General features: G+C 39.2%; 2 protein-coding genes across 8 annotated transcripts in view; one reads left to right on the forward strand and one right to left on the reverse strand.

Annotated features, from left to right (window-relative positions):
* Positions 1–14,911, reverse strand: part of LOC120727117 (phosphatase and actin regulator 1-like) — a 49,525-nt gene extending 34,614 nt beyond the window's left edge. The window contains exon 1 of the mRNA XM_040021286.1: positions 14,725–14,911. Within this exon, the coding sequence (XP_039877220.1) occupies positions 14,725–14,836 (112 nt within the window). The 5' untranslated portion in view covers positions 14,837–14,911. The remainder of the gene's footprint in view (positions 1–14,724) is intronic.
* Positions 14,912–15,425: 514 nt separating this feature from the next.
* LOC120727134 (NAD-dependent protein deacylase sirtuin-5, mitochondrial-like) lies at positions 15,426–20,865 on the forward strand. 7 transcript variants are annotated; one of them, XM_040021317.1, is made up of 9 exons: positions 15,426–15,529; positions 16,678–16,782; positions 17,093–17,226; positions 17,435–17,660; positions 18,332–18,419; positions 18,527–18,580; positions 19,366–19,489; positions 19,649–19,764; positions 19,884–20,865. In XM_040021317.1, the coding sequence occupies exons 2-9, from the start codon at positions 16,683–16,685 to the stop codon at positions 19,954–19,956; spliced, it is 915 nt and encodes a 304-aa protein (XP_039877251.1). In that variant the 5' UTR covers positions 15,426–15,529; positions 16,678–16,682; the 3' UTR covers positions 19,957–20,865. The 7 variants fall into 7 exon arrangements, with proteins under 7 accessions (XP_039877251.1, XP_039877260.1, XP_039877287.1 ...); XM_040021326.1 differs by having other exon boundaries at positions 15,451–15,470; XM_040021353.1 differs by having other exon boundaries at positions 15,453–15,470; positions 16,678–16,771; positions 17,091–17,226.
* The last annotated feature ends 591 nt before the right edge of the window (positions 20,866–21,456 follow it).

A 21,456-nucleotide genomic window follows, 5' to 3' on the forward strand; every position in this document is an offset into this window, starting at 1 on the left:
AAATGTTAAAATATCACGAACACTGTCTGTAATTTGGGGAAATATGATGATTTAACCCTCTCGCGTGCACGTTTGTGCGCCAAGACGCAGTGCGCAGAGTTACTTCCAAAGGAGAAGCGATGTGTTTCTGACCACCGGCTTCCATATTCCAGTTTTGCCATAGCTACGACGTTATTAGCAAGCAGCCATCTTCATTGCTAAATCAGGTTTTGTTAATTCAATTTTGTCCACTACAGCGCAGTGAGCGAGATATTAAAGGTAAGTGTTCAACACCCAACTAAGCATTACCGCTTCATCAATAAACGCCTAAGTTGTGCGAGGTTATGCAGCACTACAGTGAGTTTCTCCCGTTTGCAAGTATCCAAAATCCTTCTGCTGTTTCCATTTGTGCTGCTCGGCTCCCTGCCTCCCTGTTCCGTGCTTCTTATCGTCCCTCCTCTGCAGCTTGTGTCTGCAGCTCAGTGGGAGATAGTGAAGCAGGGAGCTGTGATGTACTACGCTCTGCTGGAGGAATTCATTACCACAGTGCTGGAAATAGTGCCTGAGCTCCTCACACACACACACACACACACACACACACACACACACACACACACACACACACACACACACACACACACACACACACACACACACAGAGAGAGAGAGAGAGTACAGCTAGTTACCATGCACTGTACGTGCAAGGTAAGGAGTAAATACGAATATAAAATAATAATACCCAATCTTGATGAAAACGTGGAAGGGGCCAAATTACAAATGACCTAACTGAACAAATAAAAGATAACTGGCAGTCATTACCAAGCCCTCACACTTTGCAACATATTTACCTTCATAAGTAAGTTCCTAAACTGTCTACTGCATCTGAAAGGGCAGGGGAAGATGGCTGGCTGAATGGATTAATTGGTAATAAACGTAACAGTGATCAGTAATGATAATCAAGCAGCCATTCTGCATAATTACTGGCAATGAGTAATTCCCCTTTAAGTGTCTGAATAATTTTTCTACAACCGCTTGGCTGATAGTTTGACCCATTAGAACTAAAGAAGCAATAATCCTCAAAGGCACAAGACCAAGCGTTGTCGATCACGTACTGCGCTACCACAGCGGACTGCACATTTTTATATGCACATCAGCACAAAAGCAGGCCTCTCTGCTTTTCTCCTGAATCTTGTTCATGGTGTCGAAACATAAACAAATATAAAGTGAAAGGATAATTAGTTTTCACGCCAGATGAGAACAAGACCAGCGCACGCATTTCACACATTCACACTTAACATGCACATTTCCATTTTGACCTCCTCAGCCAACTAAAATTGAACAACATATGCCACCAGGTGGTGCCAGAGATGTGCCTCAGTGTGGATTTCAGATCCAGTTGCTCTGTCCACAAACTATCCAGTGTCAACTGAGCAGAATGAACAGCCACTTTACAGAGCAGGATTCAGGGGTAGAGGCTCTTGTTAAACACCTGTCTGTCTTATATTTTTATATCTTTCTCTTTGTAAATTCTGTTGTTAGAAAATCTTCCAAATGGAGCTTGGCCCTAAAGATAACTCAGCTCTGCTGGCTAGATTGAAAGAAGTCACATTTTAATCTGAAGAAGCTGGTGCCAGTACCTGAAAAACAATGAACAATGTCAAAAAAATAAAATTATTATATAAATACATAGGTCTTGCCATATGCTTGTTAGCAGTATAAATCAACCCAGAGCCAAGTAAAGATGAGGGCAAAATTATTAGGTATGAAGTGAAAAGGTTTTGTTTAAAATTTCCCAAGAGCTTGTTTAACAAAGGAAGGGATTTTCAGCATAGCATTTCCAAACGTGGTAGTTTTCTTTAGAAAGCATAAATTACTTCTATTTGCACACAATAACAGAATTATTTCAGAAAAGAAAAATGACCATAGTCAATATTTTGAACCCCCCTGAAAAACTGACATTTTTATAGTAGTGATGTGCTTTAACTTCAAGTGTTTAAAGCTTGTGAAACGTGAGACATACAGGTTTCACCTTTGATTAGAGAAAGTGTTGTGCCAAAAACCAAAGTTTGAACGTGAGAAAAACAACTGTTGACATTCATAAAAGAGGAGATGGATATAGAAAGTTATCACAGCATTTCTGAGTGTCAAGAAATGAAGTGAGAAGTATCATCAAGAAATTAAAGAGAGCCACACAGTACAGAATAAGACAGGCAGACGTAAGAAGCAAAATATATCAAAGTCTTTGAAAGAAAACTAGTGAGAGATGGGTTTACAGACCCCACATCATCTGGCAAGACACTAACGAATGACTTAGCCAATTCAGGAGTTGTAGTTACAGAGTAGACAATCATTAAAATTGTGCACAGGAACGGACTGTGAGTTTGCAGACCAAGAGGAGATTCACTTCTGCAAAAGAGGCATGTTCAAGCCAGACTGAAGTATGCTAATGACAACCTGGAGCTTGTCCTTTGGGCAGACAAAATTAGAGCTCTTCACCCACAGAGACACTGCATATGTTTGGAGAAATAATGGAGAGGCATACCACCCAAAGAACAGGTTGCCTACAGTGAAACATGGTTGGTGGGAGTATTAGGCTGTGAGGATGCTTCAGTGCATCGGAAACTGGGAATCTCATCAAGTTGGAAGGGCTCATGGAGAAAGAATATGTGAAGATTTTGAAAAAACAAAACAAAACAAAAGTTCAAGCAGTCAACAGAAAAAGCCCTCCTATTATTTACTATAAACCTAATAAAATAAATGTACAGTCACTGGATAGCAGAGTATTTATAAATGTGCAGAAGTATTGCAAGGAAAAAAATTTTTTTTAAATTAAAACCAATACTGGACTTACTATATTTTACATAACCATGTTTAGAGTAAAAAAACAACAACAACAACAAAACTATGTGCTTATGTGTTTACTGAATATTGTCACATCTATAACTAGTAAGTAAATGTAACTCATTCACTTCCCTGGGAGCCATTCAAAGGCATCCTGAGACAAACATTTAGGTCCAGAAGTTTTTGGGCAGTAACACATTTTCTTTTGTAGTTTTGCTTCTGTACACCAGCTTCAGTGGATTTTAAATCAAACAGTCAAGGTGTGATTGAAGTGCAGACTTTCAGTTTGAATTTAATTAAAATTCAGCTTTACTGTTTTGGAATTACAGAACTGTTTGTACATAGTCTCAAATTTCCAGAGGTATCAATGTAATTAGACAAAATAACTTAATTTTTAAATTTAGGAATTGTTTTTTAATATTTGGATGAAAATCCTTTGCAGTCAATAACGGACTGAAGCTGAGAACCCATGTACATCACCAAATGCTGTGTTTCCTTTGTTGACATGCTCTGCTAGACCTTCACTGCAGTGGTTGCTTGTTTGTGGGTCTCTCTGCATTCAGTAATGTCAGTGACTGAAAATCACGCTCATGCTCAACTTATTGGGTCGAGGTCACGTGTTTCAATTGTCATGAGTTTCAAAAATAAATGTTTTTGGTGGTTAGGTTGCCATTTTTATTCTACAGCTGGTTGCAGCTGCGTCATATCCTATCAGCAACTAAAGTTGGACAATGATGAAGGCCATGACTGTCATATCATGATTCATGTGTATTGCTAAGGATCAGCAGAGGCATAACTCGCTTTGAAGTGAGTACAGAAAGGAAAGAAAAGACAGCCTTGAAAAGATAAATTCAGAAATGATAAGGAATGTAGGGCAGCAGCCTGTTGTTTTGAGTGAACACCAAGGAGCCTCCGTTGAAGTAACACTTCAGCCTTTTAATGAAGGCTAGTCAAATGACAATACAAACAAAAATAATAGTTTTGTCATTTACAAACTCAGAGGAAGGCAACAAGAAACCTTTTGAGTGTTTTGTTCATGGCCAGAGTTTTGGTTCCGGTAACAAACTAAAAAGGCACGAGATGACTCAAAAGATTTTGGTTCTGAGTGATAAACAGAACTGGTTGCTTGGGTTCTCCTAGCCAAAGTATTTTTTGTGAGAAGATAAACTTACATCCTAAGAAAACGATTTGTATTTGGAAAAATTATTCTAAAAAGTAAAAATGAGCTACCATCAGTGGCTGTGGCACCAACACATAACAACTCTTCAAATTTCAACAATATTTAAAAGAAGACCAGAAGATTTGTGTGACAGCCAACAAAGTTCTACTACCCAAACTCATCATCCCAAACAACAACAGGCCAAAACAACAAGATTTTCTAGAGTGAAGCAGGGCCTTCAAATGTTACAACAGTGTCAAAACCTGCTGCATTTGTGGGATTTTTTGGTAAATTACTTCTAACTTGACAAGACACACTAGACACCTCTCAGCGCAGTCCTTGTCATTGTTCTTATTGCTGGAAGGATTTTTATAACTATGAAAAATGCGAGACACACAAAGAAGAAGAATGAATTTAAATGGAATGAAAAAGAAACTGTAGCAGCTGCAGAGGGCTACTTGGTTAAATCTAACACCATCAAGAGCACCATGTGTGATTAGAGACTTTCAGAAACTCATGTGAGACACTAATCCAAGTCAAGTTAGAGACTCGTATCCCTGATACTTTCTTGTGGTCGTGCAAATTGGTTTGATATGAGCAGAACAACAACAAATAAGCGTACTGGCGTGCTGACTGCCAAAATGTTACACAAGCCAGGACTACTAAAGGATCATGAAAAAGTTCACACTTCATATCTCTCGCTTATCTAATTCTGCACCAGACAATGAAGACCATTCTCACTGTGGGAAACGGTTCAGTACAAAAGACTGTTTGATACACATATGGTGAAGCGCACAGGGGGGCTACCCATGGTCCATCTGCAGGAAGAAATGCTATCAAAAGACATACCTCAATCAGCACAAACATGCAGGACCAGAGCACCCATTTGTCTGAAATGTGCCAAAACCTTTACAAGAAAATCTCACCTTTGTGAGCACAGAGAAAAGGTACATTTGGAAGTCAGTCCTGTGGACGTATTGAAACTACTTATGATTTGTTTTCAATCTATAAATAATCGTCTTGTGTAAATGCCTGAAAAGCTCTCATATAATATTTCTGGACTGTATACATGACAAATTTTATAATCCATTTACAGATTTGCACATAAACTAAAACATTTAGTCTGACAATGTGAATGATTCATTCTGCAGGGATTGTAAGTCTAAAATATGCAGATCTCTGGAAGATTTCTCCAAGGGCTCAAGAAACCCGAAGCTGTATAATTTAACAAGGCGGAGCCAGACTCTTAATTGGAGTGATTCTACATGAATTCATTCCAAATGGGAAGTCACAAAGACTGCTTCCTGTGAAGTGCACATCCACAAGGGTTATAAAGTGCTGAATTATCTTTAATGACTTACTCACAGCATGAAGAAACCTAATAACTGTAGAGCAGAAACAAAAGTTAACAGCCGACAAGTCAAATGAATAATTTTTCAAGCAAATTGTCTGCATTGTAAATTTGAGACATTACTACTCGAGGTTCTGAAAAAATCTGAAAAACTGCATTGTGTCCTTAAAAATGGATGATTTCATCAGAGCCAGGGTTCTGAATCATCCTCAGTTTTACAGCCTTCTCACTAACTAAATGACATTACACGTAACGTGCTGTACTTCACCAAATTGAGTAACAGACAAATCTGTATATAACAGAAATATATTTTCACTGTTTGTTTACACACACACACACACGCACGCACGCACACACACACGTATGGGTCCTCAGTTATTTAGAAAAAACAAAAACAAACAAAAAACAGGACATTTTCTGTAAAAAAATGGAAAATTGTCCACTTGATGAGCTGCAAATCCTTTCTTTTAAAGACTGAGACAGCCAAGTACTGTTTGATTTACAACAGCAGTATAAGTATAACAACCTTCCACCTCTTTGTTAAATAAATGTGTTATAGAAGTGACAGTCAAATCGCTGTTCACCTGTGTTAGGCAACTAATGATTTTTCTTGTATCAGTCAGTTGATGAAATGTTCGATAAGGTCTTGCGAGCAATGTATCTCTTTTATGTAAATGACATATTCAGTTAATATACATATTTTTAACCAGTAACTAACACAGTGAGCTTTCATTAATAGAGCTTTGCAACACTTTTGAGTGTATGAACATTTAAATTATGCAAAAAGTGAAAGTTGCACCAGCAGGGAGCAGTGGTGCTCCAAGGACTGCCCTAATTTCATCTTCCAGAGGCAGATTGTAATACACTGACATATCATATTCATCTCCATTATAATGATGAACATTTTCACACATCCTCTCTTATGAAATGAAGACAGGCAACAGGCTTTAATGACTGCATCTTTCAAATTTGAAACGATTTTTGGACAGAACATTGTGCTGCTGAACATTTGTATCTGTCTTTTATGGTTTTACAGGACAAACACACGACTTTGTAAAACTTTCCTTACATTGGTTGTCTAAACCACCAGCCTCTTCTGTCCCAGGGTTTCAGGTTTTCCTTTTTACTGTTTTTTTTTTTTATTTGTCTGTCGAGTAAATAATTGTGTTGCTATTTGATAAATAGCAGCTTTTTGTTTAAAATCTCTTGTTGTAAGAGCACATTAGATGTTAATCCTATTTAATAAAGCTAGCAGAAAGGAAAAGGACAGAGTACCTCATATTTCACTACCAGCACAGAGTCTTTTGTAATACAGTTTGATTATATTTGTAAAAAAAACATCACAGTACTTGAGAGCAGGTTAGTGGAAACTGAAACAGAAGAAATTCCACAAAATCAAAGCAATCCCCAATGAGCTCTGCAGTAATTAGTGGCAGGCAGACTGTGCCACTCCTCTTGGATGTTCTTGCTGTCTGTGTCTGCAGACGCTCTGAGTTTTCTCTGACTAAGTCTTTCATCTGTCATTCTCTCAGAGAGCAGCGCACTACAGAGGGGGCGCACAGCTAAAGAGCTTTGGTCCCCTCTGGCCTCTTCTGGCTCTGATAAAGTTAAGACGAATATCATTTAGTTTCAGGCACCGGTAGCTCAGTAATATAAAAAAACTTCACATCAAAAGTTTTCCTGATTGCTGATGACCTACTGAATGACCGCTGCCACATATTTTCAAAGTTTAAGGTGTAACGCACTACAGTGGTGCCTGCATTATGAATGGCTGAGTGACAGGACAATATCTTTAATTAATCATAGTGACTCTGAATGTCCCAACAGAGGGATAACAGCAACAGTGAAAGGGAGGATTTTGCAAAATGGTACAGAGAGCTGGCATGATGTATGGTTTGGAGATGGTGGTGCTAACCAAATTGCAGGTGGTCGAGCTGAAGATGTTACTTTGGAGAAAAGTTTAGAGAGGCAAGGCTGAGATGGTTTGTGCAGAGGGAGGGGATAGTGGATATACTGGACAAAGGTTGTTGAAGGCGAGTTGTTGAGAGTTACCAGGCAGGAGGGAAAGAGGAAGACCACATAGGAGATTCATGGATTTAGTGAAGGAGAGAGTTAGTGTGGAAGAAGAGGAAACTAGGGACAGGGTGAGATGGTGGCAGATGTTATAATGTGGCAACCCATAAAGGGAGGAGCTAGAAGAACAGCTACAGTATGGATGAAAAACCCACCACTGTGTCTCATATTTTTTTAAGCACTGATAAAAGCAGTCTATATTAAATTAATATAAACGCTTCTGTAAAAGTGTAATGTTCTTGTACTTGAATGTTTTAAAGCTCACATGTTGAGAATTAGTATGTGATTATACTGTAGCTATTTGTTGTTAATAAACAAAGAATAAAAATGATGCAGTCTATGTTCTGCTTTGAGGCATTTATTCATGGTGTCATTTGAATTTGCTCCGCCGGGAGAGAATGGGGTGGTACAGTACCCATCTTGATGTTAACGCTGGAAATTGCCAATGAACCTAACCCTTTAAAGCCAAGTGTATCATATTTGATGCATGACATTTTGTGAGTTTTTGTCTTCTACATCAGCAGCGTGATCCTCCCCCGCCTGAAAAACTGAAATCAACTGCCTGATATAGCAAATAGGATTCCAACTGAACAAACTGAAACTCATATATGCAAATTAATATTAATTTTTGTAATTAGTCAGAAGGTTCACTAAACAATCCATTTTCAAAAAAATTACTTTAAAAAAATATTTTCTTATTTCATGGATCAGGCTTTAAAGGGCTAATCAAAAAAGGAGCATTATTTAGCTATAAGAGATCCTTCTTACATTTGGGAAGTTGAAGCTGGGCTGTATATCCATATACACATATATAACATATACAGATGTTGACAGTTGATGTTTTAAAAGAATATATTTGACTTAGAAAACAATATAATGGCAGATTGCATTACAATGGGTCAAACATTTGTTGCTGCAGTTATAATGTGACGTGATTCAGTTCAGTTCAGTTCAATTCAATTTCCACTTTATCTCTGAGGACCGCCGGAGAAAGGAGAGAGGTAAACTGTTCTCTTAGTTCGATCGCTTAATTTCATAGAATCGCTCTGTTTTTTTAGCTTTTTTTTTCTTCAGATCTCAGCAGTTTATCCCGTGGGCTATTTGACGATCTGTTCAGAGACTTACATAACTGCCTGGAAAATGCAGGCATGAATTACAATATTGTTTTCTTAAGGAAAACACAACACCTTTTTATTCCATTCGAATAGTTTCATTCCAAAATAAGCTCTGCACTATAACATAAAGTAACTGCTGAATATTAATTTCACAAAAATTAAAAGGATGCCTTTTTTTTTTGACTACATAACAACTAATAATCCAAAAAATTATTCCATCAATATTTTTGTTGGAATAAATATTCACCTAGTTTAAAAATATTTGTCCCAATATAGCTTAGGTTTACCATTAGAAAAAGGATGCAATCTTAAAGGAGGGCGAGTGGTGCAATGCAGCTTTGATTGAACTGAGTCCCAGGTTTGCGGCAGTGTTGAGGGGACTCTTACTCTGTGAAGACACTTACTCAGCAGAAAGATCCTAAAGGGCTGGTGCACTCTGGGAATTGCATTTGTGACACCTGTATCAAATTTCTGTCTTCATACATTCACCTTCTCCACTTAACAGATTACACTGTACGTCTCTCAACTGGCTGACACCATCTGCTGAGAATATACATTTTACTGTCACTGCAGATAACAGGGATATCATCCACCCATCCATCTCCTGGATCCTGTGTGCAGTCTACGCTTGTGTTTTGCATTTTATTCCTTCATACGCAAAGTCATTAGATGCATGTGGCCTTACATTCTTTCAAAGCAGCATTAGAGAGTAATAGTGATTCAGACAGGGTTCTCGAGTCTAGTAATAATTGGTCCTTGGCCATGCTGCCTTTTTTATTGCAGCGGAATCCTTACCCATCTCTATCCAATGTGCATACACACTTACTATAAATAAAGCCCATAAGTACATCATCGTGCTGCGTTCTTCGGCTTGCGAGGCTTTTTGAAAAATGCGTTATTTCTCAGCTGGCATGTGGAAAGCATATCACAGCCAGAAGCCTTTTCCACACTTCCAAGTGTGACACGGAGAGGGAGAGAGATGAAAAGAAAGTGAAGAGAGAGAAAGATTGTTGAGAGAGAGAGAGAGAGCTGCAGCTTCCTGCAGGCTGTCGTAGAAGACACCTGCCTGTCTTTTAATTTTTTTTAATTTTTTTTTTTTTCCTTGAGAGGTTGGCAGGTGTTCAGGCCGGGTGACACTGATGGTTCACTGATGGTTCACGGAGCAGGAACATCCAGTAAGAGTTCTGGATATAGCTTTGCTATTTTCTGCTTTCATTTACCCACTCATGTATTATTCAGACCCGAGATGCTTCAGCACAAGAAGGCACATTTGCAACCAAATAGAGAAGATGGGTGCCTGTTGTTTTTTCAGTCTCTCATAAGATGGTCTAAAATGTCAGCCATGCTCTGTATGCTCGTGTTTCAGAAATTGCAATGGGGGCTATGCGATAAATCACAAAAGACAGAGATTGAGAACTGATATAGATTTCTTGCTGCTTATTATCACTACTTTGTTAAACACATTCGCTAATTCCCTCTAACGTCTCTACAGACAGCTGAAGCATTTCAAATTCTACAACCTCTGCACTTATTTCAGCCCCACTAGGTCATCAGAAATTCACTTTTCCTTTAAAAAAAAAAAAAGGGCTGACAGCTTGAATTGATGATTGCTAATTCTGGTGGAAGTTGTCCTTGCAGTCACCTTTTACATTAAACTGGCTTAGATCTTCTTCTGTGGAAACAAATATGCATATTTAAATGCTGAAATAGTAAAAGGTAAGACAAAATAACTGCTGGCATCTTGCAAGGAAAACTACAGTTACATTTCTCCAGTCCAGTACAGACATACTGTAAAAGCTGTCATGTAAACCCAGCTGGCGAGCAGAGCTCTGCAGCAAAAATTTGCCCCGTCCCACCATGCATCTGTGTATTGATTGTACTCTTTAGGACAGCAGGCACTGCAACACGGAAAGAGAGAAGTAGAGAGCGGTGGGTGGTGAATGAGTTGAATTTGGCTTTTTTTAGCTTAATGTGGTTGCAGCACAGAAGCCAGGCTCAAACATCAAATTGTGAGACAGACAGAACATGTCCAAGTGAAATGTTAACGCTGCTTCTCTTTGCGTCTTTCCACGTTTGGCTGTACATCTGAATTTGCAAGAATGTTTAGGATGAAAAGCCTCAGCATGCACATTGTGCACAGGTAAGACTGCAAATAAACATTAAATAAAATTTGCACAAAAGCTGAGGAAAGTATCCCAACATCTGCAGTGCAGCCAAGTCTGAGTTTATTTACATGCAAGCCAGGTATAAGAGCGGGAGCTCCAGCCTCCAGGCATCCCCACACAACATCCAGCTGTTTGGCATAACTAATATTTGTACAGTGGGTGTGCTGAGACTATTGTGGGGTATGACAATCTTTGAAAACTAGGTGAGGAAGCTGGACTGTGTGTTAAGTCTAGAAAAACAGAACAAACAAAGTACACCCACAAAAATATCTAAAGATAATAGCGGGAATCCAAACTGCAATAAGCAGGATTTTTGTACTAAGTGTTTATGAAATGATTAGCTAGAGGCAAGCTCTGTGTGGATAACATTTCAACACATCTCAACAGTGTGAAAAAGTAAGAAAAGTGAAAAATCTATCTACTCCATAATATCAAATTGTGATTTTATCAATGTATTCTGGTATTAATACAGATTGTATCTGACAATAGAAATATGGGAATCAATTATTTTCAACAAAAGGAGAAATGAGGGACTGAGACAGAATGATAGGTTAATTGTGATGGAAAAGATGTGAGAAAATCCAAAGAAGTCTGATCAGTTATCAGAGATATTTTAGTAGAAAATCAGAAGCGCCAGCTCCTTTTAACTGGGAGACGTTCTTGTGTGAAGCAGACAGAAAACAGATGGGGCTGTAGTCGAGCAGCTGAATGATAAGCGAATAAAAAACCAACAAGGCAAGCTCTTCCAGTTAAACAATGCTGTGTCAGCTGGCAAAGCGCTAACAAAGAACTGACATGTATGCACACTTTGTCTTCACGAAAGTTTACAGTGACACGAATGCACGAGCACAAATCTCTGTAAAGTTTTTTGTTTTTTTGTTTTTTGTTAAAAACCCATAGACAGGATGCTTAGCTAAACAGTGATGATTCTCTGTCAGCTCACAGCTGCTATCCCAGACACCACGCATGTCTGTGTGTGTGTGTATGTGTGTGTGTGTCCTAATAATATAAAGCATCATGACAAGCGGTACAGACTGGGATCAGTCTTGACACATAGGTCAGCCGTCTGTCAACACCTACACCCCCTTTCGTGTTTTATCGTTGACAGCAACGCGGTAACTGATGCCTTTATGTTATTATGTCTGTGTGCAGAGCCTTTTAACTGCAGAGCAAATTAGATAAGTGCTGGCTCTAAACAGGTCAGTGCAATAAAGCCATGTTTCATACGTGAACCCTAATTCCATTACAAACCCTTAGAGTACCTCTTATTTGTAAGCCTCAGCCTTATCTCTGTAAAAGTCAAAGTTACAGCAAAGACTGGGGATGCCTGATCCATGCATGGGCTAGCTAAACCTACTTTTAGTCTTAGGGGATAAAGCAAGACAAGCTATGAACCTTCAGTTCATCTTCTAATGATCGCACAGATAAACCTTCCCAGATAAACTTTGCAGACATGAATGAACACAAATCAGCATAATAATCCTGTACAGGATTAGTGGTGTATTGATCATAATCTCATTATGCTCTCTTTCATTTATTAAAGGAAACAAAAAAACAACAACAACAAAAGCCAAAACATTTTTTTTTCATTTACCATATTTGCTTTCTGTGCAGAGAACTGGGGTGTGTTTAAACCATTATAAGAGTTTAAATGCTTGACAGGTAACTATTCAATGTCTTGCTGTGAACTACAGAGAGATAATTGCTTAGTACTTGCTTCACATACTTGGCAGCCCTGGTCATTTATCTTTATTAAGCACCTGGGTGCACAAGCACAAGACTTTTGGTTTCCTTGGCAATAAGCAAGCTAAATCCTGCTCCACTTCTACAGGTGGAAGTGAGTCAACAGCACTGTTGTACAATTCGCCCCCGTACCATCTTTATGCTTTGTGTGAGCTCGATGGTAGAGTAGGAAAATAAAAATGAAGCACAGAGACAACTGACAGTGTCCTGTCACTGACAACAGGCTCGTCTCCACAGGCCAAACACTCACTGGTGAAAGCAAAATAGACTCGAACTGTTTCTTTTTTCCCCTCTTTTTCATATGTCAAGAAAAACACAAGTGAGCATCCGGTGCTGCCTGGGCTCGCGCTGCACACCTGGGAGCTGTCAATACAGCTGCCGTGCAATGACAAGCTGCACTGGAATCCAAGCTGTCCTGATGTGAGACTGCACATGCTCCGCTCTTCAAGCATAAAACTGCATAAAATACTCTTAACAAGCGATCATTAACTGATTTCAAGGTTTGGCTTTTCAAATAGGATATGTACTTTGTTTATCCCAAAAAGCTGGGAAAGGGCTTTGTTACAGCAGCCAAAACATGTAAACTAGCCTTGAAGCAAGTATTAGAAAGGTGGGAAAAGAAAAAGCTTAATTTAACTGAAAAAAGAAAAAGTAAAGATCTGAACAAATCAAAATCTAAATATAATACAATCTAACAAAGGACTTCAGGGGTTGTGGTATGAGGCAGGAAAGATTTTCTTTATGGGAGCATTTTACTGCTTATTTTTCTTGTAAAGGACTATGATGATGATGAGATGAGAAACACTTTATTTATCTTACATTTGGGAAACAATGATGATAATGATAATAATATGTGAATAATATGTTTAGATGATTTTCTTCCAAGCAAATTTCCTGTATTTTATGAATGTCTTACTCTTTGAGATTTGGAACTGTTGCTCGGGGTGATGGGGGAGGAATTAAAGGTGCCACATTGGGTATTTTCACTCATTTTTAGGACATTTTGCAACCAAATGATTCATTGATGAATTACTAACACATGATTTCATAATGACGCGACACTGCTTTATCACTGTTCAAACTTCTTCTCATTAGCACAGTAATTTCATCTAAAGCCATCCTTTATAAAGATATATGTGATATTCAGGTGAAAATATGTGCCATTGTATGGTAGTTTCAAATAAAGAAAGGATCTTTTGAAAGCTACAATACATGGACATCTGGACAACATCCAAACCTTACACACTACAGACATGGCAGCTTCAGCACCCTATACATTTTGCTGAGTGGATGATGGGTGTGATGCCAGCAAGCTGATACAGCAGGACAAGAGGAACTTCGCCAGCTTATTATATAGAAGCTTTATGAGAAAAGAAAAACAGCAGGGCATGTGATTCAATTAATGAGACCAATAAGAGAAAACCACATTTTTTTGGCTGTGATACAAAACAAGCTATCAAACATCCTTCATAGTAGGCTGCTAACTGGCGTGACTGTGATGAGATCTGTCGCCGAAACAGACTGTTGGATGCAGCTTTGTAGTGTATCATAATCACACTGTAGTGCAGAAGATCTGAATCCGGTTGACTCAGTCAGCATAAAATGCCAAATCACCATGGTAACAGGGGATGCAACACACTTTGCACAGGGTGATGGAGACGGGAGACTGTTCGCCACCAGCATCATCTCGGATCAATGACAGCTGTTTATAATGCAGTGATTAGAATCCGAGAGAGAGAAATACATGCAGGACTTCGGACATCCCACCTGATTTTTTGTGCACCACAGCCAAAGCTGGGGCTACTACAGGGTCACGTTGAAGATTTTTTTTTCATTATTATGTAACTGCGTTGAATTACAGTGGTAGCAATTACCAAACGCTGACGAAATCAAAATCCACACGAGACTGCTATTTAAAGCTATGAAATAAATAAATAAATAAATAAATAAAAATGTAAAAATCTGTATATTTTCTGTATTCTGGAGTTTGCAGCGGACACCATGCCTCAGCGTTAGTCTACAAAGTTGCATAACATTTCACTCACATTTCTCCCTCCCTTTCAAAAATATCTAAAGCTACCCATTAACAGATTTTGAGGATTAAATCCCACACCCCAAAAAACTGTCCTACAAATCCACACATTCTGTGGAAGCTCATTCGCATAAAAACAGGAGCTTATTTTAGACCGTAATCTCCTCACTCCACCCACATCATTCAACGACATCTGGAAAGGGGGGCAGAAAAAACATCCAACAAGAAGATCTGAGAGCATGACGGCTGGATGGATGTGCTCTTACCTGTCCGCATGCTGGAGGAGAGTCGTGCTTCTATAAGATATGGTGTTTCACTCTTGGAGCGGAGTCTCCTTATCGGTCTGCGGTCTGTGCTGTTGGCTGGAGTGGTCGCCATCAATTTTCACCCAGTGTCCAGTGGAGACTGCTCTGGCCGACTGGGGGCAGATGCAGAACCACGGCCACTCTCACACGCTGGGAGGTAGCTATTGATGACGGGAAGGAGCGAGAGAGCGAGAGAGGGGGAGAGAGAGAGAGCGAATGAGAGAGAGAGAGAGAGGCGTTGGTGGGTTATGACATGCATACACTACACAGTGCGAAGGGATATATAAAGCCATGATATGATCATTTCATTATCATTGATCAATTCAGATTTTTTCACATGTAAAAACTGAAACATATAATCTCAAATTAGAAGAGATTAGGACTTTATAGGTTACGATGTATACAATTATATTACGGTTAAATACATTTGTGCTGTATGGAAATAAATATTCTTTTCGAACCAAAATAATTACTAATAATATATCTGAAATAATCTTATTTGATAAAATCTCTATCCGTTTGTCAGAGCTTTTATTTTTTTAAGCACAAAAAGTTGAAACCACTGAATCGTTAAACCTGAGAATGAATGAATCATCTTGAATGAACTGCAATTTCGCCAACGCGCCAGCAGGTGGCGCTCACGCTCGCGAGTACTATTTACGACAGCTTGATACGTTTACGGCTGCTCCCGATAATCAAGCGTACAGGTAAACAAGCAAAGTCGTTGTGGCACTCTGCTCTGATAGAAGGTTTATATCGCAGCGAGGTGAGCACAATAAATGTATTGTAGCAAGTTTATTTAAAACACGCTCATATTTGTAGTATCAACAGATACATGTTCGGATGGACTGGCTACTTCCTGCTTATTTGACAGCGAGCACAATTTGATCCCTGTGGCTACTCCTCCCCCCCCCGACTTTAAAACGGGTACATGTCGACGCAGCCGATGTTTGGAGTTTGTTAATGAGTTTGCAACTTGTTAGCTGCAGTTAACAACGTCTTCTTTTTATTAATTCCTCGGCTGAAACGCTTCTTTTGTTTATTTTTGGAAGAAACAGCGCGACAAAGAGCCGCAGCAGTAAGTAGCTGTAACGCGTACTCGGATTGTGCAGAATCTTTGTAGCCTTTAACGCCTAGATTAGCCTAAGCACCTTTTGACATGTTTTTTTTAACCTTAGGCTTGACATCTCGTTAAACGTAATAGGTAGTTTATTCAGGTTAATGGGCACTCACTTTTGTCATTTTCTGTTATTTTCCGTTGGCCTCAAAGTAGGAAGAACTGGCAACCTTCTTTGGGTTTAATACGCGACATTCGCGTGTCTTATCGGGGCCTAAAAAGGCAGGCTATTTGAGTTACGTTGCAGCTGCATTCATTTACGTGCCTTTTTTGTATTTATATTTCACTGGCATATAACGCAAGACAGGCACTGAATTTTGCATTTATTGTCCTTTCGGAAGCGCCATCTGTGTCTTGTGGCGACTGTCAGATAAATACAACTAAAGCAAAACAATAAGTGCTGCAGCAAAGTGAGCGACACTCATATCAACTGGATTTGTTCATCAGAGTTATGCTACAAGGTCTAAAAGACCTTCCTCCTGATGGCAGTAAGATGTATTCATCATGTGTTGTGACACATCACAGAGGATGTCTCACCCTGTCACACCACCCAGGACTCCCAAAGTTGCATCATACTGTTTTGTTGCTGACCTGTAATCCATGTTTACGTGGATTACACCACTTAGCCACCAGCTACACATACACTTCCACTCACTGATGTGCTCTGATTTAGATCAAAACCTCTCTTTTATACTGTGCTTAAACGGTGACTCTTACACTGTCCCTTCAAACATCTTGTCATGTGGGAGGTTACACATTGGATTTTCAGCCTTTTTTGTCTTTATCTGGTCTTCCAGTGACAATGCTTCTCCGAAATCGAGCTGTCGTTGCTCTTGGGCTTCGAATGTGCTCCTCTCATGTGACCAAAGGACCGCTGGCTGATGCAGTGAAACACAGCTCAGGTAAAATGAACACTTGTGCATATTACTACATAGTACAATGTTTGAGTTACATCATTCTGTGACATATAGAACCCGAGTAAGAAGTCAGTTCATGAAAAGCAAACAACTAAATCGTGATGCGCTTAATTAAGAAGTAGGAAGTGCATCACGGTAACTGAAGAGAAGACAGGCTGCTTGATTCTATCGAAATTAAAATGATTATGTTTTTTTCTTAACTCATCTGGGTATCATCATTATGTCTGGAGGGTTTCAACGCTTGCATTGTGCTTTCTGCTCCGATGTAAAAGTAGTTTTTATTATATTTTCCTAGACATGTCTGAGTTCCGTGAGGTGTTTTCCAAAGCCAAGCACATAGCCATCATAACAGGAGCTGGTGTAAGCGCAGAGAGCGGAGTACCAACCTTTCGTGGAAAGAATGAGAAGTGGAGGAAGTGGCTGTCTCAGGTAACTCATAAAGAAGCAGCACACACTTTTACATGGATGCATTTTATTTTTTCTTTTCTTATTTCATTTTTTTTTTTTTTTTTTTTTTTAAGGTTGTATTTGTGTTTTCCCTTCCAGTTAAATATGCCTTTGGATTGTGCATTTTGATGGCAGCTTTCTGAGCTTTAAAGTCTGTGCTTAAAACACAACCATGTGGATCTGTCCTCAGGACCTTGCAACGCCAGAGGCCTTCTCTCGCGACCCGTCTCGAGTCTGGGAGTTCTACCATTACAGAAGGGAGCTTGTGATGAACAAGAAGCCCAGCGCTGTCCATTTGGCTTTAGCAGAATGCGAGGCTCGGCTGAAGAAGCAGGGACGCTCTGTGGTCATCATCACTCAGTGCATAGATGACCTGCACCGTCAGGCTGGGTCCAAACATGTGCTCAACGTTCACGGTGAGGAGCAGAAAGTGACAACAGATACAAAATGCAAATAGCAGCTGTTTAATTTCATTACGTGCAGGATTATGTAAAAACTACCAGGAGGAATTATATGAAACTTGGTTGCAAGCTGGAGCATGACAGCATGCCTTGGCAGAGAACTGCACTGTCAGAATGGCCTTGCTGTTTTTGTGACTCATTACCTCCATGTCTAGTTTTGTGTGCTAATATTAAAAGAATTTCACTCTATAGGTATCTTCAGTTTCACACTCAGTTTTAAGTTCTGAAATTGAACAACTTTTCCAGTTTGTGTTAACAATGTACAGTCATCCTAAAACAACTCCTTGTGCAGATATTAGTGGAAACTTTGACAGCGCTGTTGTGGTTTCGCTGGGATATGGAAAAATCTGATTCATAGTGGTTGGTCTCTCAAACCCACAGATTTAGTCAGTAATTTAATGTCAGTGGAGAAAAGTCCAAGAAGTGTCCTGCTCAAGTGTTAAGTTGGCCTTTTAGAGGAACATTTTGACTGGCTTCTCTATTTTCATACTGTTTTGAGGGTGGCCAGAGTGCTAAAACGTTTGACTCACCTGCTAAAATCTTTCTTCTGTCTGTTCCCAGGAGATGTTTTCTGTGATCCCAGCACTCTAATGTGCAACAGCTGTGTTTTCTGTGTGTAACTGCAGGCAGTCTGATGGAGACGCGCTGTATGAGTTGCGGTCATGTGTCAGTGAACAAGAGAAGCCCCATATGTGCTCCCTTAAAAAACAAAGGGTGAGTAACAGAACCTTTGAAATACCAACTCTTACACTGATCAACATAAACCTCCAGCATGGATGGATCACTCTTTAACCCACAGTTTTTGCTGTATTAATGTGCAGTGACCCTGGCCCAGATGTTCCTGATGCCCAGATTCCTGTGGATAAGCTGCCAAGGTGGGATTACTTTCATGCCATATTAATAACACTGACAGACAGATTTGCTAAGCTTTTTGTTTTGCATATACTGTAGTCTGTCAGATGCAAAATTAGTTTCCTCAAATTCTGCATTCTGCACCAGTCTAATAAGCAAACTTATTCTAATTGCATATGATTATGCAAACACTAAGCAATTGTCAGCTTGGCTGTTTATGCACTGTGTGACGTTTACATATTTTTTTTGTGTAATTCTGTGTGCCTCACCGGGAAATCTTTCTCCCCTTTCGAAAAGCATGTGCTTGTTAGAAAGGAAACAAATATCAAAAACATGGAATCTTTTTAATAAGAAAACACAATAGCTACGAAAATGCACACTTAAGGGAAGCATGCCATCTGCTTTATTGTGAAGGTTTAGGTTACCCATCATCTCCACCCACCTCCGGTGACCCTGTTGTCTCTTTGAGCTGCTGCAGACCTGCAGGTTTTTCCTGCTGAATGAGTTTAAACTCAACTCCAATGTTCCTGTTAGTCAGATCAGTTCTTCCACTGGGGGGCAGCAGTGCGCTATAAATACTTCAAATCCAGTTTTGCTTATAGGTGTCACTGAAAATATGGCTGAAAAGTTGCACATTGACATCTCCTGAGAAAACTGCTTATTCTTAGATTTTATCATCTTTAATTATCAAACATTTGGCTTTTCTGGCCACATCTTTGTCAGTGTGGGTAGAATTTGAAAAAGTATGAGACCATTAACATGAGGACTTTATACTGGAGGACATGAGGTTTTATACTGCTCTTTGTAGGTGTGAAGAAAGAGAGTGTAATGGTCTTCTGAGGCCCAATGTGGTGTTTTTTGGGGAGACGCTGGACTCTCACATTCTTACCAAGGTGGAAAAAGAAATTGAAACCTGTGATCTTTGTCTCGTGGTGAGTCATTTTAATTTCAATATGCACGTGTGATATATACTGTATTCTTCCTGTGTAGTATTGTCATGTAACACAATATTTGCTAAGAAATTACTCGACCTGTGTTTTTCCCATATAAGTTGCCACTGGAGGTCATTGTTGATTGTTGTTTTCCTATAGGTGGGAGCATCTTCTATTGTTTACCCAGCAGCCATGTTTGGCCCTCGTATTGCATCCAGAGGTGTTCCAGTGGCGGAGTTTAATATACATACAACACCGAAATCAGAATATTTCATGTAAGTCAGTCAAATAACTCAGTCCTCATTAAATAAGATGAAGTTAGACCACCTACACGCCCTTCAGACGTACAATTCTCACCTTCAATGTGTTTCTGTGTGTGTGTGATGTGGCACAGGTACCATTTCCAGGGTCCATGTGGAACTACACTGCCTCAAGCTTTGGCACAACATGAGTCAGAGGTTTTTTAAAAAAACACCGGGCTGACTTTTTCAACATCAGTTAGATTCAAAAAACAAAAGAAAACCTACAAGCCAGTGCAGCCCAGACATTTCTTAGCAATACTCCAAATCTCTTTAAATCAGTGTAGCTGTTAATGTGCTTGGAGGTATTTTGTAAATCATTAAGCTTCTTGACAATTTTTGAGATGAATTTCTTAATACTTGAAAATGTAGCTCACTAACTGGAATCAGATCATGATTTTTTTTTTTTTTATGTTACATGATATCGTGTGAACTATGCAGGTTAAAAAGGAAAGGGAGGACATGTAAAAATCAAAACAAAAGTCAGACATCAAAGGGTATTCTTTCATAATGGATGTTAATGAGAAGATCATTAAATGTTAGCACTGTTGTTCTCTAAAATGAAGCTGTAGATCAACATATTACTTCTGGTTGAGTATTCCACTTTTCTCTTTCTACCGCATGAAGAGATGTACAAATCATAATATAATCTAGTGCCTTTTCAGACTGTTTACACAACCTTGACCAAATGCTTGCTTTAAGTTTCAAGTACAAATCTTTCAATGTTACAGAGATTTATTCCAGTGTACAGAGTTTGCTGTTGACCAAGGACAGAGAGGAAGTGAAAAATTCAGGTTATGCCTGTCATTTACTTTCTATGCTGGGTAATTGTGTTTATTATGACATGGGTCTTGTTATGTTACATGGATTATCCATCATGCATTTGATATTTTTTTTTATATACTTCTCAGTGTCTGTATTACAAAATGATGTGTTTCATCTCTTGGTGGGACGTGTCTAAAGAACAAAAACATCTTCTTTGTCCAAAACAATACGCACAATGTGTCATGATGTATTCCAGTAAGACTGCCAATACCTTTATTAAAAAACTCATTACAATAAAACACTAAATTGATATTTGGTGAGAGCTCATTGTGTTGATTTTAAAAAAAGTCATAAATGTCTTTGGTGAATGGTAAATGGGCTGGTTGTTGTATACCTGTTTCTACTCCACTTCAGCAATGTAAAGCCTTGGTAGGTTACAGTACCGGGCATAACGAACCACTTGGCAAAGGAAAGAAAAAAATAATCTTTTGGCACTTTGCTACTGTTGCAAAAACAAGTTTGGGACTGCATTTCAGTCAGTGGTGTTGAAGATATTGTCAAAAATGATGAAACTAGGAACACAGAAAAATACCATTTGTATCCATTTTCCTAGCAAAATGCAAGGAAGCTACTCTTGCAGAGTCCTGCATGTGCAGAAAGTGAACAGTAGATGCCAGCGTGTAGCTTTCTATCTCGGATGTTGCTTACATAGTGATGTATAATTCTGCACTGAGAGGGATACGGTGGGGGGAAAAAAAGGCCTCTCAGATTCGGCTCTTAGCATGCATGAGTGAGAGGAAATGCAGATTTAAGTACCCCTAGGCCATCAGTGAACCCAGAGTTGTTACGACTGAGCTGAGCTGAGGAAACCATATCGAGCTCAATCATAATGCTGCTGAAAAT

The sequence above is a fragment of the Simochromis diagramma genome, unplaced genomic scaffold, assembly GCF_900408965.1.
Source record: "Simochromis diagramma unplaced genomic scaffold, fSimDia1.1 OVJJ01000205.1, whole genome shotgun sequence".
NCBI classification, from domain to species: domain Eukaryota; kingdom Metazoa; phylum Chordata; class Actinopteri; order Cichliformes; family Cichlidae; genus Simochromis; species Simochromis diagramma.

What these genes read in the sequence shown, in the direction of transcription:
- LOC120727134 (XM_040021308.1), top strand. An exon ending in CCTGTGGATAAGCTGCCAAG is followed by an intron (nt 18,581 to 19,365) that starts GTGGGATTACTT and finishes TGCTCTTTGTAG; the next exon opens with GTGTGAAGAAAGAGAGTGTA. An exon ending in CCTGTGATCTTTGTCTCGTG is followed by an intron (nt 19,490 to 19,648) that starts GTGAGTCATTTT and finishes GTTTTCCTATAG; the next exon opens with GTGGGAGCATCTTCTATTGT.